Source organism: Magallana gigas, chromosome 10 (genome assembly GCF_963853765.1).
Source record: "Magallana gigas chromosome 10, xbMagGiga1.1, whole genome shotgun sequence".
Classification (NCBI taxonomy): domain Eukaryota; kingdom Metazoa; phylum Mollusca; class Bivalvia; order Ostreida; family Ostreidae; genus Magallana; species Magallana gigas.
This window is the reverse complement of record NC_088862.1, coordinates 10131550-10148717: the sequence shown is the minus strand read 5'-3', so window position 1 is coordinate 10148717 and position 17168 is coordinate 10131550. Positions and strand designations below refer to the sequence as shown.

The following is a 17168-nucleotide window of genomic DNA, read 5'->3' as shown; positions in this document are numbered from 1 at the left end:
CTTTAAAGGGGCTTGGTCACGATTTTAGTCAAAAATCATTTTTCCGATTTTAATGTTTACAATTCTTCAGTAAGGTATTTTTGATAGGCAACCAATATTTGAGGGTCAATCCCTGAGTTCTAAGCGAATTACGGATGCTATTACTCTTTGTTGTGTAAATAAAGCTTTTGTTTAAATTTCAAATTTTGACGTGAAAACTCCAGCATTACACCTAAAACGAATGTGACGTTAGAAATGTTATTTATACTTGAAATGATTAAGAACATAGTCAAATATTTGTATTTGTATATTGATTCTATGTAAACAAAAACAGGGCACGAGCCTTGTCTAAATGACGAAATATTGTGAGCGCTATATCTTGCTTATAACTCAACGACTGACTCTCAAATTTCATTTGATCATTAGAAATGCATTCCTTAAGCATTGCAAATTATAAAAACAGAAAAGAAGAATTTGACCAAAATCGTGACTATGCCCCTTTAACTTACATACGGAAGTTATCCGTTGGAGTCCTTTCATTTTTTTTCATTGTTTTACTCATTTTGTGCATAATTTTTTCTTCGCTTTTTTTCTACTTTAGGGTCTTTGCAAATGGAACTGATGCTAAGAATTGAAATAAAAATGCTTAAATTAAAAGAACCAAGCACATGTACAATGTGGCATCCATTTCGTTCAATTTTAGAAAAATACGTTGTATAAAATAGAATAATTGCATTCATAACTATTTACATAAAATGGGTTTTACACCTGTAAAAGTGTGTACTTTGTACCAGACAGTTTAGATGAATAAATATATAACATTTTAGGGATGAGTTTTATTTTCAAAGCTTTTGGACCTTATGCATGCAATGTGTATTTCAGTTTCAACGATCAGCATGCTTTGATCGAGCTAAGTGAAATATCGATTCATTAAAATACAAATATGAAAGAAGCATGAAATTTTAAAATCTAATTTTGTTGTTTGATAGAGTCTATTGTATTATGCATTCGAATTAAACAAATTTGAAGTCATTGTTCCGCTTCAAAAACTGTTCATAACCAGGAGATGGACAATAAATAATGCATATTTATTTGCAGTTGCTCAAATGAATACACAATAGATGTATTAGCAAATAAAGTGGCTTTTAAAGGAAAATTGCACTGAATCCATTATTCTATCAATAGTTTAATTGTATGAATGTATTGGTAGAAGAATGCTGTTGTAAAATGTTCTATTGATTGGATACATAAAAAATAAATTCACAACTAAAATAAACATCGGTAATAAAAAGCAGGAGTTCATAGAAGACCGCATGTATATTAAATATTGTTATGATAACAATAGTTCATAAATAATGGAAAAATTTTCATCAAATGAAAAAAAATTACCTTTAAGTTACTTTTAGCATTATTCTTATTAAAACAAAAGAAATTACCTTGAAAAACTCAGGGTTCTATTTTATATGTTTTAGAACTGTAGTGAAGCTTTTATTTAGAAATGTTTACAATCACTCTCAAGGAATGTGAGTTATAATAATTATTATAATTTTTTTGGATTTAAGTTTATGATAAATGACACTTAGATAGAATTTCAAATTTTAAAAGGAAACCTAATATAAAGAAAATTATGAAAAAAGCTTATAGATAAATATATATTTAAAAAACATATGTTTGTAAAGAACACTCACAACAAAATAACCAACATTTCGCAATCAAGACCAAAAATTTGAAAGTAGTGGGTATTGACCGTTATCCCCATTAATATTCGATTTTTTATGGAATTTAACAACGTACTTAAATTTTTGCCGATTTTTCTGAATTGAATTTTAATAAACCAAAAATGCAAAATACGATAAAAAATGTGCCGTAACATTCTAATCAAATTAACATAATGTTGTTGATAGAAACGTTGTGAATTAAAACTATAATCATTTTAATGTAGTCTCTATGATCAAACCATGCAGCAATTTTTAAACTGTGTATCTTAAATTTTCTTTTTTAGAAATTTTCGCTTCATATCCGTCGAATATTTTTTATGCACTGCTTCACTGCGCAATTTTTATATCTCATTGTTATTTTTTTTACATTTTATTCAAGAATACATAAAATGTTAGATTTAAAACATCCTACAGGAGAACAACTGTTTCCAAGGGGAAAATCGTTTGTTGACTCGCTTAAAAAGAGTTTTGGAGGATTTATTTTATTATAATATTGCGATAAACGACATTTGATATGACAACATAATCCTTTTTGGTATGCTTTTTTTTTTTGGAAATCATCTTATGCATGTCTTTGTATTACATGCATTTTTTCAATTCTCTTACAGATTCATCCTTTTTAATACAGCAGACCAGCGTTGATAAATACTACGAACGATAAGCGTATTAGGTAGCACCCATATAAATACATGAGCATTATAACTCGAGTTGTGTAGATTTCTCTACTGAATAAAAATATTTGCAACTTAAACACAGCTGATAAAAACGACCATTTTGATAACTCCTCACTTGTGTTTATTTCTGGAAAAAACCGGATTTTCCTTTTATTAAACAAACGATAGCGGTTATTATCAGATACAGTTTGTAAAGTGTTAATATTGCCATTCAAATATTTTTGTTGTACTTTTTACATGTAAATATATACCGGTAGTTATTTTAGTTATATTTGAATTAATTTAGGTTTCATCAATATCAATATTGTAAATTTTTATTTTTTGCCTCTCTTTACTTGCAAACGGTTTCAATCCGTCTTGTATTCGCCCAAACGAAGTTTTGTGTAAAGAGAGATACTATAAGCCTTGAATTTTGCTTATCTTTGAATTCGTCCGATCACATGGAGTGCGAAAGGGCTAAAAATTATCAAACAGGAGTGAATATTTCCGTGTTGGATATATATGATTATCGATAATTGCCATAGTGTCGTAGGAATTTTAAAAAAAATTGACAGCTTAAAAGTTAAAACTTATTACCTAATCAAAAATAATACGCAATATACTATGCCATTGTAATGTAAAAAATATTTGATTCAACCCTGGTTTTCAAATAGCATTTTTGAATTGGCTTTAGCTAGAGCCAGAATGCATTACTTACTGATCTATTCTGATTTTATCATTGAATCTGGTACTGCATTTTCAACCATCTGTCGTTAAAAAGGTTGTGGCCTATACAGCTATATTTTGCTGCCTACTTGTTTCCTTCTCGAGTCCAAAATAGTCTAGGTATCGGTAGAATTTTACTAATAATTTATACCTTATTCATGATTTAATTTTAACATAAATTGTACAATATAACATATACAAGTGTTCGCATATAAAGTTGCTGGAGCCAGTTAAAAGTGTGCTTGGGAAATTCAATTTCGAAATTAAAGTGAAAACATGATCATTCGAAATCAGTAGCTTGACTTTTGTGTGTCTAAGTTTTGTTAAAATCTTCTCTTCAAACTACAAGTATTTGAGACATAGATACTCCCACTCACCCCAACCCCGCACAAACATACACACAAACCACCATAATACTTATTTCTTATTACGGGCCGCCAGAAGGCGGTCCGTTATTTGATATATACATTTAGATATTGTAACTGCGAATCAGGGATAGTTTTTTTTATAGAATTAGTATCATGCTTTTGTTATGAACTAAAAGGAAATTTGCATTTAGAAATATGTTTTATGACTTTTAAAAATTAGTATTTGTTTTACTCGTAAATGTAAAGTACGCCATAGACTGTCGTGTTAGGCGCGTATTACAGACACTATAGTCTGTTAGGAAAATTTCGAAGTGTTTTATTCTTTTCAAAACAATGTATCGGGATCGGTATTCGGGACATACTAAAGACCTGAAACACTAAAGACCTGAATGACATGAACTTTTATACAAATGATATATTTGAATTTCAATGTTCTGCATTAAATAAAATGAGTTTGTGCCTGTATTTATTATATTTCCATGTGAAATGTTGACGTATAAAAATATCACGAAATGACACCGAAACCACTTATTTACGCAAAAATATAAAAGACCGGTGACATGAAAATTTGAGCAGAGCTGATTTATTTTTATTTACCCTGAGAACCTCATGCTAATAAAAAACCATGATTACCTTCATAAAATGAAGTGTATCTAAGATTTATAATTCCATTTAGGAAAAAAATATCATTATTTTTTTTACATTAAAAATTGTGCAGTTTCTACCGGATGAGCATGATCTTATATGTATCTTTAAAATAATCAATTTTTTTTTGTTATTATGTGGTACCTTGAAATCATATGAACTATTGCATTAAGTTTTAATTTAATACAATACAACAAAAAATAAAAAAATGGTTTGAAATAAAAAATCTCCTCTGGTAGAGGACAGACTATAATTGTTATCAAAACACAATTCACACATGTTGTTTTATACCTAATTATCAAATGTTTGCTACAAGGAAACACATCCTGAGGACATGTGAGGCATCAACAACTTAAAACCCATTTGACGCCATGCATTTTAGTTCTATGTATTTTAGGCTATCAATTACAAAGCATGACTTGATAGTTTATATAATTTCGATAACACTGATTTTGTTTGTAAATTAAACAGTGATGTTTAAATCTAAATCAATGATAATTGACACACTAATTTTTTCTAATTAAAAGGGAAATAAGTATTTTTTTAAAAAAAGAGATCAAGCAAATCATTTAACACATGCTTTGTGCGTTTAGTATGGGATGTACTTAGTACCGATCCGCCAATGCATTTTCTGTGCCCAAATCGTCAAATTGGTTTTTGGCTTTTGAAACGAGTTGAGAATAATTTCCTGGTGGCATTTTGACATAGAATGTAGGTTATTTCTCGTGAATGTGCTTTAAAATGTATCGATCTGAAATAGTTTTTGTTTATATACAAAATGTTTTAATCGATTTTTATAGGAAATTTGACTTCCTCGCCGTGCCAAAAAACGTGGCCCCATAAAGAAGAATAAATTTGACTTTAACATATTTCAACAGCACAATTCATAGTATTTTTACTAGTTTCATACGTAACATGACTTATGCTGCTCTAGGAAATGAAATTCTTTTTACATACATTTTTGTATGATCAACCCCTCTCACGGACTTCAATAGATAATGAAAGTGACAGAATGACGAATTTTTGAAAATTTAATGTAAATCACAGCTTGAAATTATCGTCTTTCTAAATTAAAAAAAAATTAAGTCTTTATTATTAAGACAAAAAGTTTTAGAATTACTACGTAATTGTTTTCTATAATCTTTTAAATCCATACTGTGACCCTTCCCCGACCCCTAGGGTCATGATTTAAACGCGCTTTTTTTAACATGTTTATAATTTCCAGTGTATTTGTCTGTGATAACACTACGAATCGAGTTTACACATGTAACGTATACTCCAATTAATGTCATCACTCATCACTGACTGAAAAAAAAAAGGGACCTCGTGTTATGCGCATGCAACGACGAAACATAAAATGTTTTATGATAAAATATTTATTTCATAATGTACCATTCCGTGTAAATCAATTTAAATCAATTTAAATTGGTACCAGAAGTGCAATAAGGGACTTCTCTGAAATGAAAGTAAAACACAATTTTTTTTGTATAAAATATGTGTTTCTTTTTGTAATAGTTGGGGTAAATTAATTATTATTGGTGCCAGGATGGCAATTTAAAAAATCCTTGAACTTTAAGTAAAACACAAAAAAAAAATTCTGTATAAAATATTAATTTGATAATGTAACATTCCGTTTAGATCAATCAAAATGAAAATTAAAACAGGGAAATGCTTTGAAAAAAATCCTTGAACTTAAATAAATGAAATATGTGTTTTTGTAACAGAATTTTATTACTTTTAGATATACCAGGCAATTAAAATTAATTACAAATGATGCGGATGACAGCAATGAAATCAATTTTTCGATTAATTAACAACGATACATTTACTACATATTGGAAGATTGTATTCGATTCGGAATAAAATAAATTCTATAAGGTGACCATTTTACATGTGTCACAGGGTCGTAAAGAAATGTCGATCGAAGTCTGGATTCGTGCTTATATATGCTTTTATATGATATAAGAAAAGAAACTTAGAAAACACAGAAAACACATTCACAACATAACACACACGCGTTGACGAGAGCGATTACATGTACTACATATTTAATAAACTACAAACACAATGGTTTTCCCAATTATAATACCGGTGATTTACCGACAGTATCACTGAGTATTATATTACAATAATATGTTTAAAAGTGATCTTACCAGGTATCCAGGACATTAAATAATAAATGGATATACTGAATCTTTGAAGATCAGGAGTACATTGGTACATGAATCTACCGCCGTAAAGGGTAGAATCTTTGGGTACTGGATTTGGCGGGTGTAATAAAGTTGATTCAGTTTTGTATATACTGGTGTTTATATTTGTGTTCCTCTTTAATTTTGTTATGAATGGGTTACCGTATGTGAGTGACGAGTGTCGGGTGAGTGTGCTATTTTTAGATCGAGTATTTAAAGTTACCGGTTTGGGTGTAGTGGTCAGTAGAGGGTCCGGTAACGACATCAGCCGGGTGCCACGTTTTGCAGCTCCTGATTTAAGATATGGTGAATATCTTCAGTTAGCTTAATACTAAGGAGAAATGGGTAGCCATTGAATTTTGGATTCTGTTAGGCGGGCACATGTTTTCCTAGCCGGTAAGGTTGTTTTGTTGTTATTTTGTACATTTCGTTGGTAATTTAGTTCTTAGTGTAATTGGTAGTATGTTTTTATGTTTATCGGGACTTTATTAGTCACAGTATGTTATTTTCAGTGCGTAAGGGTGTTTGATACATTTACCTGAAATACAGACTGGTGTGCTAGACGGACATTTTCCTATGGAAGGTCGTGGGGACAATTGACGAAGGTCGGGGACGCATTCTATGCTGAGTGGGGCGTGGCTTTCTATCCGGGCAGTGGTCGTAGACTGGAAGCGAGAGACCTGCGAGTCCGGGGCTTTCGGTTAGGATAGCGACAAGAGGGACAGGAAATTTGACGAGGGCAGGAGCGTCTCGAGTGCATAGTGACCTTGAGTTCATTTTCAGAGAGGTTTTAAGTGTTAAAAAGCGACTGTTATTACAGGCTAATTTTCATATACATGCTTTTGAGCTGAAATGTGAAGTAATTGTAAATTCACGGTATTTTGAATTATTGAACTATAATTTTTTTTGAGTAAATTTTTCAACAAGAGTTTTATTGGTTGAAATAGCTTCTAAACAACATTTTGTAGTTTACTTCCATTTTATATCTGATACAGTGTGATTTAATCTTGAATTTAGTTGATAGTATCAGATATTTGTTCATTTGTTTAATTGAATTATTATTCTTTTTTTTTTCTTATGTTCGAATGAGAGTGGTGTGAAAGGGGGAGTGAGAAGTGAGAATAATGATTTGTTTTGTTTATTAATTTTTTTTTCAAATTAAACTTGTTTATTTTCTTTACAAAATTTTATTGTTCATTCAGCTGACTAAATCCAAAAAGAACTCATTACATATGGTGGCAGCGGTTGGATTTTGTCATTTAGGCTGAGTGATTTTTTTTTGTATTGAATTTTTCATGTTTGTTTGAATTGAGAAATTCATATCCGTTGTGATTGAAACATTTTTTGATTTTTGAAGAAAAGTTCAATAATTGTTTAATTTCTTATTAAAGTTTGTTGCAGCTCAGTCCCACCTGAAAGAGAACTCGGTCTTTGATAGTCTGTTGGCTTGGTAGTCTAGAGTTGTACGATGTCGTTACCTGGTTGGGTTAAGAAGGCTGTAGAGGAGGGTCAAGATTTGTCTACTTGTATGGAGATGTGGAAACATGCGTGTGCAGTGGAGCGGGAAGAACGACAGGCAAGACGAGAGAAAGAGAAAGAAAGAGTTAGAAATGCAGAGAATAAAAATGGAGAATGATGAAAAAGAGAGAAAACGTCTGCATGATAAAGATCTTGAAGAGAAAAGGTTAGATGTGAGAATGAAAGTTAGAACTACAAGAAAGAGAGATGAGAGAGCGGGAGACTAATCCAGTAGCAATGGTAGAGAGAGAAGCGAAACACGAGGTTAAGTTTATCTTACCAAAATATGTTGAAGGTGAAGACATAGATGTTTTCTTAAGATCTTTTGAGCGTTTAGCAACTCTTCACAAGTGGCAGAAAGCAGAGTGGGCTCTCAGACTGATACCACAACTGACAGGTAAGGCGTTAGATACATATGCACGGTTAGGAGAAGTTGAAGCAAATGACTACGATGTCATAAAGAACGCTATTATGAAGCGGTATAATCTTACAGCTAGCACGTACAAAGATAAGTTCAGAGGGTGTAAGCAATTTTCAAGTGAAACTTTTAGGGAGTTTAGTAGTCGAGCTACCAATTATTTTGACCATTGGTTTCAGATGGAAAAGGTAAACAAAAATCATGATAATCTGGTAGATGTTCTGATGCGTGAACAGCTTACAAATAGTTCTTCTAGAGATCTTCAGATATGGTTGAAAGAGAGACAACCTAAGTCTGTAGAGGAGATGATAGAATTGGCAGAGGCTTACCAGAACGCACATAAAGGTAACCAGGTAATGAACAAAGGACCTGTGCCGCAGAGAGAGGTACGAAACCAAGGTAATGGTGTTAAAAGCAATAACAATCCTATGGTCGGTCAAAACAGGGAAGAGAAAAAATGTTTTCAGTGTCGTAGATTAGGTCACTTTATGAACAACTGTCCTCTACGAAAACAGGTACCCAAGAATTCTTGTCCTGGCTTTAATGATAAAGGTCAACCATATCAGGGATATACTGGTAAGGATAAAGCAGGTTTGATTCATTCTCCTACTATATCGAGAAAGGGAGTGGCAGTGGAGCTTCCAGTTATAGTAGATGAGAAAAAGTCTGTCATTGAGTCAGTTATTTGTCAGAGTGGACTTAGAATCGAAACAGGTACAGTGAACGGTAAGAGTGCATCAGTACTCAGAGATACCGGGTGCACTGCGATTTTAGTATCTGACAGATTTGTTAGTGATGATGACAAGACAGGGGTAACAAGTGATGTTACCCTGGCAAACAGAAGCTCACAAAGATGTCCAGAGGTCTGGATACAGGTAGACACGCCTTATGTGAAAGGTAAGGTTGTTGCTTTGGTGATGAACTCTCCATTTGCTGATTTGATTGTTGGTAACTTTACTAGGGTAGATATTCCAGTGGAGAGATCTACAAGCCCTGTTAAGCCAGATGATGAAATGTGTCAGGCAGTGGAAACTGTGCTTCAGCAAAGAAGGTAATACAAGATAAAGATGAAGGTATTGGGGATAGATCTGTGGTACACGACATAAATGAGTGGACAGAGGAACAAGGTAAGGATCCTAGTTTGGAACAGTGTAGAAACAAAGAAGTATCTGAAGGAACGGAGAATGGTAGAAGTTATATCATGAAGGAAAACAGAATGATGTATTGAGTATTTACGACAGTTACTAACGAGGTTCTAAAGCAAGTAATTGTACCAAGTAAGTTCAGAAAGCAAATATTGTCGTTGAGTCATGATATCCCTTTAGCAGGTCACATGGGGATTAAGAAGACGAGGGAAAGAATTCTAAGGAATTTCTTTTGGCCAGGTATTTTTGAGGATACAAAAAAATACTGTCAATCTTGCCCAAAATGTCAGAAAGGAACGTCAAAGTCGAGGGTAAGTAAGGTACCTCTTGTTAAAATTCCTTCAGTTGATTATCCATTCCTACGTGTGGCGATTGACATGGTTGGACCTTTGCCAAAAACGAAACGAGGTAATCAGTACATTTTAGTGATGTGTGATTACGCCACTAAGTATCCTGAAGCAATACCCCTCAGAAGTCAAGATGCAGAAAAGCTATGATGGAAGTTTTTACGAGACTTGGTGTTCCCAAAGAGATACTATCTGACCAAGGTACCAACTTTATGTCCTCATTAATTACATAGCTTTGTAAATTGTTAAGCATACGCAAACTCAACACAACTCCGTACCATCCACAAGCCAACGGTCTCGTTGAAAGGTTCAATGGAACGCTAAAGAGAATGCTTCAGATTTATGCTCAAGACGAACCAGGTAAGTGGGACAAATTGTTACCTTATTTGTTGTTCGCATACAGAGAGGTTCCCAGAGAGTTTGGAGGAAGATGAGGCGGATAGTCAATTACAGCCATCAGTACTGAGTTATATTCTTGAAACCAGGGAAAAGCTGGCAAAGATGGGGGACATTGTGTCAGAAAATGAAGAAGTAAGTAAAATTAAACAGAAAAGATACTACGATCGGAAAGCAAGGCATCGATCGTTTGAAGTTGGTGACAAGTTACTGGTTTTATTACCTACAAGTACAAAGAAGTTATTAGCTCAGTGGAAGGGACCAGTGTCTGTTACAGAGAAAGTAAGTCCAGTCGATTATAGGGTTCAGTATGATAACGGTGTCAGAAAGGTGTACCACATCAACATGTTGAAACGGTGGATAGAGAGGGATGATGACAACGTTGTAAGTGATGAGAAAGTAATAACTGCGGTCTGTCACGCAGACTCTTCAGATGATGATGATGAGTGGATCGGGAATCCGCTTTTGCATGTTAGAGATACGGTTAACGATGTAACAATTTCTCAAAGGCTGACGCAGAAACAAAAAGGTGAGTTACAAGATTGCTTGGATCAATTTAGTTCTGTTTTGTCCAATGTTCCAGGTCGAACTAGTCTGTTGAAACATCGTGTGGTAACTACAAGTGAAATACCAGTTTTTCAGAAACCTTATCAGATACCACATGCATTGAGGGATGAGGTCAAAAGAGAGTTATCAGTAATGTTGGAGGTAGGTATAGTAGAGCAGTCGGTAAGTCCATATGCCTCACCTGTGGTAATCATTCCCAAGAAAGACCAATCTATTAGGTTTTGTGAGATTACCGTAGACTAAACGCTGTAACTCAATTTGATCCAGAGCCTAATGCGCAGATAGAGGAAATCATTGACAGATTGGGAGAAGCTAAGTATCTTAGTAAGTTAGATCTCACTAAAGGATACTGGCAAATTTTACTGGACAATGAAGCAAAGGAAAAGAGTGCATTCATCACACCATTTGGCCATTATCAGTTTACTGTGATGCCATTTGGTATGATGAATTCAGCAGCTACTTTCAACAGATTGGTAAGAAAGATCTTAATGGGTCACGAAGAGTATTCAGATGCTTTTATTGATCACATTATCATTTTCAGTAAAGACTGGAACAGTCATGTGGGTCATGTAAAAGCAGTTCTTACATCTATTCAGAACGCAGGTCTTACAGCGAATCCAAAGAAATGTGAGTTTGCGGCTAGAGAATTGGAATTTCTGGGTCATTTAGTCGGAAATGGTCAGGTAAAACCAACCTCAGACAAAGTACAGGCTATTTTGAATATCCCTGTTCCCACGAAGAAAAAGATCATTTATGGGCTCCATAAATTTCTACAGAAAGTTTATAGAAAATTTTTCTGAAAAGTCAGCTAGTTTGTCAGATCTCACTAGAAAGTCAAGCCCGAATAAGATTGTGTGGACAGATGAACATGATAGATCATTTAGACAATTGAAGTCAGACTTAGTTAGTGCCCCGGTTCTATGGAATCCGGATTTTGCATTAACATTTACGTTACAGACAGACGCAAGTGACAGAGGTCTGGGGGCGTTATTATTGCAGGAAAAATGTGGTGAGTGTCATCCGTTAGTCTATCTCAGTAAAAAGCTCCTACCTAGAGAGCAGAACTTCGCTACGGTTGAGAAAGAGTACTACGCAATTGTGTGGGCGGTGCAGCGTCTGCAAAAGTATCTGTATGGGAGAGAATTTATCATAGAGACGGACCATCGTGCGTTACAGTGGCTTAAGACAATGAAATCACAGAATCCAAGACTCTTACGATGGAGTTTGGTATTGCAGGAATATAGGTTTACTGTTAAGCATATCCCTGGGGCAAACAACAAGATGGCAGATCTCTTGTCGCGGTCGACATAATTCTTGTCAACTTTATCTGTTATTTATTTACAATGGACATTGGTAAATAAATGGGGGCGTATGTAATAAAGTTGATTCAGTTTTTTACATACTGGTGTTTATATTTGTGTTCCTCTTTAATTTTGTTATGAATGGATTACCGTATGTGAGTGACGAGTGTCGGGTGAGTGTGCTATTTTTAGATCGAGTCTTTAAAGTTACCGGTTTGGGTGTAGTGGTCAGTAGAGGGTCCGGTAACGACATCAGCCGGGTGCCACGTTTTGCAGCTCCTGATTTAAGATATGGTGAATATCTTCAGTTAGCTTAATACTAAGGAGAAATGGGTAGCCATTGAATTTTGGATTCTGTTAGGCGGGCACATGTTTTCCTAGCCGGTAAGGTTGTTTTGTTGTTATTTTGTACATTTCGTTGGTAATTTAGTTCTTAGTGTAATTGGTAGTATGTTTGTATGTTTATCGGGACTTTATTAGTCACAGTATGTTATTTTCAGTGCGTAAGGGTGTTTGATACAATTACCTGAAATACAGACTGGTGTGCTAGACGGACATTTTCCTATGGAAGGTCGTGAGGACAATTGACGAAGGTCGGGGACGCATTCTATGCTGAGTGGGGCGTGGCTTTCTATCCGGGCAGTGGTCGTAGACTGGAAGCGAGAGACCTGCGAGTCCGGGGCTTTCGGTTAGGATAGCGACAAGAGGGACAGGAAATTTGACGAGGGCAGGAGCGTCTCGAGTGCATAGTGACCTTGAGTTCATTTTCAGAGAGGTTTTAAGTGTTAAAAAGCGACTGTTATTACAGGCTAATTTTCATATACATGCTTTTGAGCTGAAATGTGAAGTAATTGTAAATTCACGGTATTTTGAATTATTGAACTATAATTCTTTTTGAGTAAATTTTTCAACAAGAGTTTTATTGGTTGAAATAGCTTCTAAACAACATTTTGTAGTTTACTTCCATTTTATATCTGATACAGTGTGATTTAATCTTGAATTTAGTTGATAGTATCAGATATTTGTTCATTTGTTTAATTGAATTATTATTCTTTTTTTTCTGTTATGTTCGAATGAGAGTGGTGTGAAAGGGGGAGTGAGAATAATGATTTGTTTTGTTTATTAATTTTTTTTTTCAAATCAAACTTATTTATTTTCTTTGCAAAATCTTATTGTTCATTCAGCTGACAAAATCCAAAAAGAACTCATTACAGCGGGACTTCCGCTTATATAGTGAATAAAGTTAGTAACGCATGCATATTAATGACTTAAAAGTCGTCTGTCATTGGTCAATAAAACATGTTTACCTGGTCACTTATAAAAACCATGTGACATATCACAACATTCTATCAGCAATGCGCGCTGATGATAAATAAATAATAAATTAACTTAAATAAATATATATGAACTGTGACAATCTCCCCTGCTAAGGAAAATGGCTCCTGACATTTTTTTTCAATAATGGAATCACAATCTAAAAAAAAGTAGCAAACAACAAGCAATCTGATCAAAGTTACACCTGAAATCAGACTTTATAAAACTGAAATCAAACTATATGTGACAATCTCCCCTGAATACACTACACAAAATACACAGGAGTTATTTGATGACTCACCCACTCACCATACTTATTTTGTGGCCTAATCTGTCTGGTAGACTTCCGCAAAATTGGTGATTCTCTTACAGAAGGAGAGTGAACAGACACTTTACGATTCATAGTAGAAGGACTGTAAGAATTACCTGCATCAAATAAGGATCTAGGAGTACTAGAATGGTTCTGATTTTAAGAATAAATAGAACTAAGGGATGAATACCTATAAATAACCGGTGCAGCATTAACCCGTCTCTAGGGGTAAAATATAACCAATACCACCATCAGATGATCCAGAATCTGAATCCTCTGACTCAGACTCAGAACTAGATTGAAGAGAAACAATATAATCAACCCTAGAAGATTTGCTTGTGGGGTTCTCTGGTTGTTGACAAGCTTTAGATTGATGACTGTGTTTGGGCAAAGTTGGGCTAGGTTTGCTCTGGTCGGACAATTTGGGGGATATAGGAAATGGGGAGTAGCATATTTTTATGCAATGTCTTAGTTTTTTCATTCCCAAACTCTTTCCTAACCTGAAACACTGGGATGTCGGAATTGGGCTGATTTATAACTATAACTATATTTGTTTTGTCTCGGACTAGAATGTATTTACGTCATTGGATGAATCGCGTCACGTGGTTGCCTCATAAATTTCTTTACAGGACAAGCGTCAAAATTTAAACGGCAACATGGCGGACGTAACGTTATTTGAGCTGATTTATTACACAAACGTTCAACCATACCTTTATTTTTTAAGCCACAAAATATTTAGAGTGACCCCCCTTTGCCCGTGACGTAATATAATGATCCTACAATAGCATCGAGGTTTGCACAAACAATTTTAACTGACGAGGAAAGTAAAAAAAAATTAGAGAATTTTCATTTCCAATTATAAATCTCCATAAGAAATCTGTTTTTGTTCCTGTGAATTTTTTAGAGTGAAGAATGATAATGTGTCAATGATATTTTCCTTTTCATCAAACTCGGTTGTTTTTCTTTCATAGGTGTTCCTATTGTAATCAACAATCGTCCAAAAGGCATTTTATAATTTTATTTTATCATTTATATCATTTTATAAGTGCTGTAAAAAACTTCGGATACTTGCACTATTTGAGTTTATTTTTAATTTATAAATAAGATCCGTCAAACCAATGAACTGACAATCTTTTGAACGTAAGGAGTACTGTACCATCAGGATCATTAACCTTCAGAGTACAGTTACGTTTACTGGAAAGTGACTGCCTCAAAGTCTATTTATAAAAACGCAAAAAATATATTGAAGTTACGGTTTATTACAGAGTGTATGCACTCTGCCAAAACAAAGGGAGTGTTGCTGTTATCTTTAAAATGGAAGCAAATTGTAAACATTTCTATTGGTCAATTATCCATCAAATCATGTTTTTTTAAAACGTAAGTGACTGTATAGTATGTGCAAAATACGTTTAGGTTTATACCAATCAATTTAAATTGTTGAAAACATTGAAATCAACAATCAATCGAATATCCTATCCTGAAATCAAGCAATTTTAGATAGTTTAATAGGTTAGCCCATATTGTTCATGAATAACAATATGATATTAAAGAAAGAAGCACGCAACACGTACATTAACTTTAATAATAAAACATTTTTACAACATAGACATTACTTAACAAGCATATTTTGATATATCTAAAATAAAAAATGAAAGAAAAATCAATATGAATTTGTCGATACAGCTTTAAAAGCTAACTAAATTGTAAAAAATGGCAACATCAATCTACAAAACTAACCAATCATGGAAAAAATGTGTTGAATTCATAAAAATTAGGTAAAAATGACCACAGGTTGTGAAAATAACGCGCCTACTGCTTTCCACTTTCCAGACAACGTTAAGAAAAAAAGTTATGTATGTGTGACGGTATATCCCGGTTTTGTCAATAATGTCATAACACCGTTTCCTATGGTCCTAAGTATACATTGTTACTGGTATCATCATCACATACAAATTTCAAGATATTTACGTCCACAATGTTCACACGGACTTAACACTTCTGTGACTTTTTTTTTAAAAATGGATTTCCTCTTTTCAAAATGCCTTAATATGTTTTTGATTATTAACTTTTAGTGGGAACACCTGATGATGTCCAGAAGAACCAGGCAACAGAGTATGAGACCCAGTATGACACCACCCACGTACCCTGTGGCACGGGCTGACGGACGCTTATCGCCAACGCTTTTCTTTGTATTAAGATAAGCTGTCAGATTTTTGGTTTCCATTTTCAATATGTTCTTGATTTGGGCAAGTTGCTGACTCAGTTCATTGTACTGTTTGATTTGGTTAGCTTCTTGACTCCAGTATTCGATTTTGTCGAAATAGTCACAACTGCAAGGACACATGGCTTTGTAATAAAGAAACATATTATTAATTCTTTTTATGCATGAATAGTAGTGCTATATCTAAGTACCCACTGTATTCCCAAAGGCACGACGAACACGTACCATTTGCATTCATTAACAATTAACTGTCATGATATATACAGATAATTCTCTGTATACGAATGCAATTGTTTACTAGTATTCTTTTTTATTTAAGTTTATGAAAGGTATTCACTGTTTTAAGTAAAATGTTTCGTTTGATAAACAAATGGCAGAAATGATTGCATTTGAATGAGTAACAGCTCTTCTAAAATATCATTTTAAGGACATCAAACAGCTTATATCATAGTTCAGCTGAAATGGATTACTAGTATATAAGCTCACTAAAGTGTCGTATCACCAGTCTTAGCTTTAATCATATCCATGGTTTTGTTTTGTTTTCTAATATTACTGTAATTTAAACTATGGTAAAAATATATTCGTCTGTTTCTGAACAAAACACAATATGTTAAACACAAGAGTCTTAATTTTCTACTTCATTTTAAGTTTACATTGTCCATTTGAATTTATATTGACCAAACATGGTTTCAATAAGGTCGGGTTTTAAACACCAAAACGTTTTGGAAAATCTTGAAAAAATGAAGTGCTATGTTATTTTTTATTATTTTGTTTGTATATTAAAATTGTTTACATTGTAAAATAGCTTGATATATTTTACCACTCTTAGTTTAAATAAACAAAACACCTTACTTGTTATTGAAACAGTAGTACAGAATCCTAAGAGAACAATAGTCCATATCCAGAGAAGTTTGCACTGGTGAATCATGGCTGTCTTTGCGAGCTAGTGTCATTCCCTACAGTTCGACTTTACAATGTGGTATGCATCCGATGAAAATCAATATTAAGATCTTGAAATAACACTGGTATACCCACAGAAATTGATCATAGGGATTACTCGTTTATTTTTCCATTTCTTTATTACGTTGTTCAAGCTTTTTAAAAAGAGCATTAAATACACCATTCCGGTTAAAGATTACTTGAAAAACTCAAAAGATGCCAATGTTGTCTGCAAGCATGATTCTTTTGTGTTTTGCTTTCCTTTTAATTATCAGGTAAAAAATCTTTCTTCTGTGGCGGTTATCTGTTGAATAATTTGTATTGGGCTAAAATCTTTTTTCCGCGTGTCTCACTCTCTGTTCAACATATTGTTACTTTTCTATTTCTACAATTTTAACGATTTGTTTCTCCTTA

The 17168-nt window shown here is 33.7% G+C and overlaps 1 protein-coding gene and 1 long non-coding RNA gene across 2 annotated transcripts; one reads left to right on the top strand and one right to left on the bottom strand.

Moving 5' to 3' along the window:
* The first annotated feature begins 7822 nt into the window (after positions 1 to 7822).
* Positions 7823 to 11980, top strand: LOC136272269 (uncharacterized). The gene is made up of 7 exons (XM_066073595.1): positions 7823 to 7962; positions 8117 to 9265; positions 9957 to 10066; positions 10110 to 10631; positions 10937 to 11142; positions 11266 to 11352; positions 11627 to 11980. The coding sequence occupies exons 1-7, from the start codon at positions 7823 to 7825 to the stop codon at positions 11978 to 11980; spliced, it is 2568 nt and encodes an 855-aa protein (XP_065929667.1).
* Positions 11981 to 15157: 3177 nt separating this feature from the next.
* LOC136272416 (uncharacterized) lies at positions 15158 to 16873 on the bottom strand. The gene is made up of 2 exons (XR_010710418.1): positions 16668 to 16873; positions 15158 to 15940 (listed from the first exon to the last, which is right to left on the bottom strand). It is a non-coding gene; the product is annotated as an uncharacterized lncRNA (long non-coding RNA).
* Between the last annotated feature and the right edge of the window lie 295 nt (positions 16874 to 17168).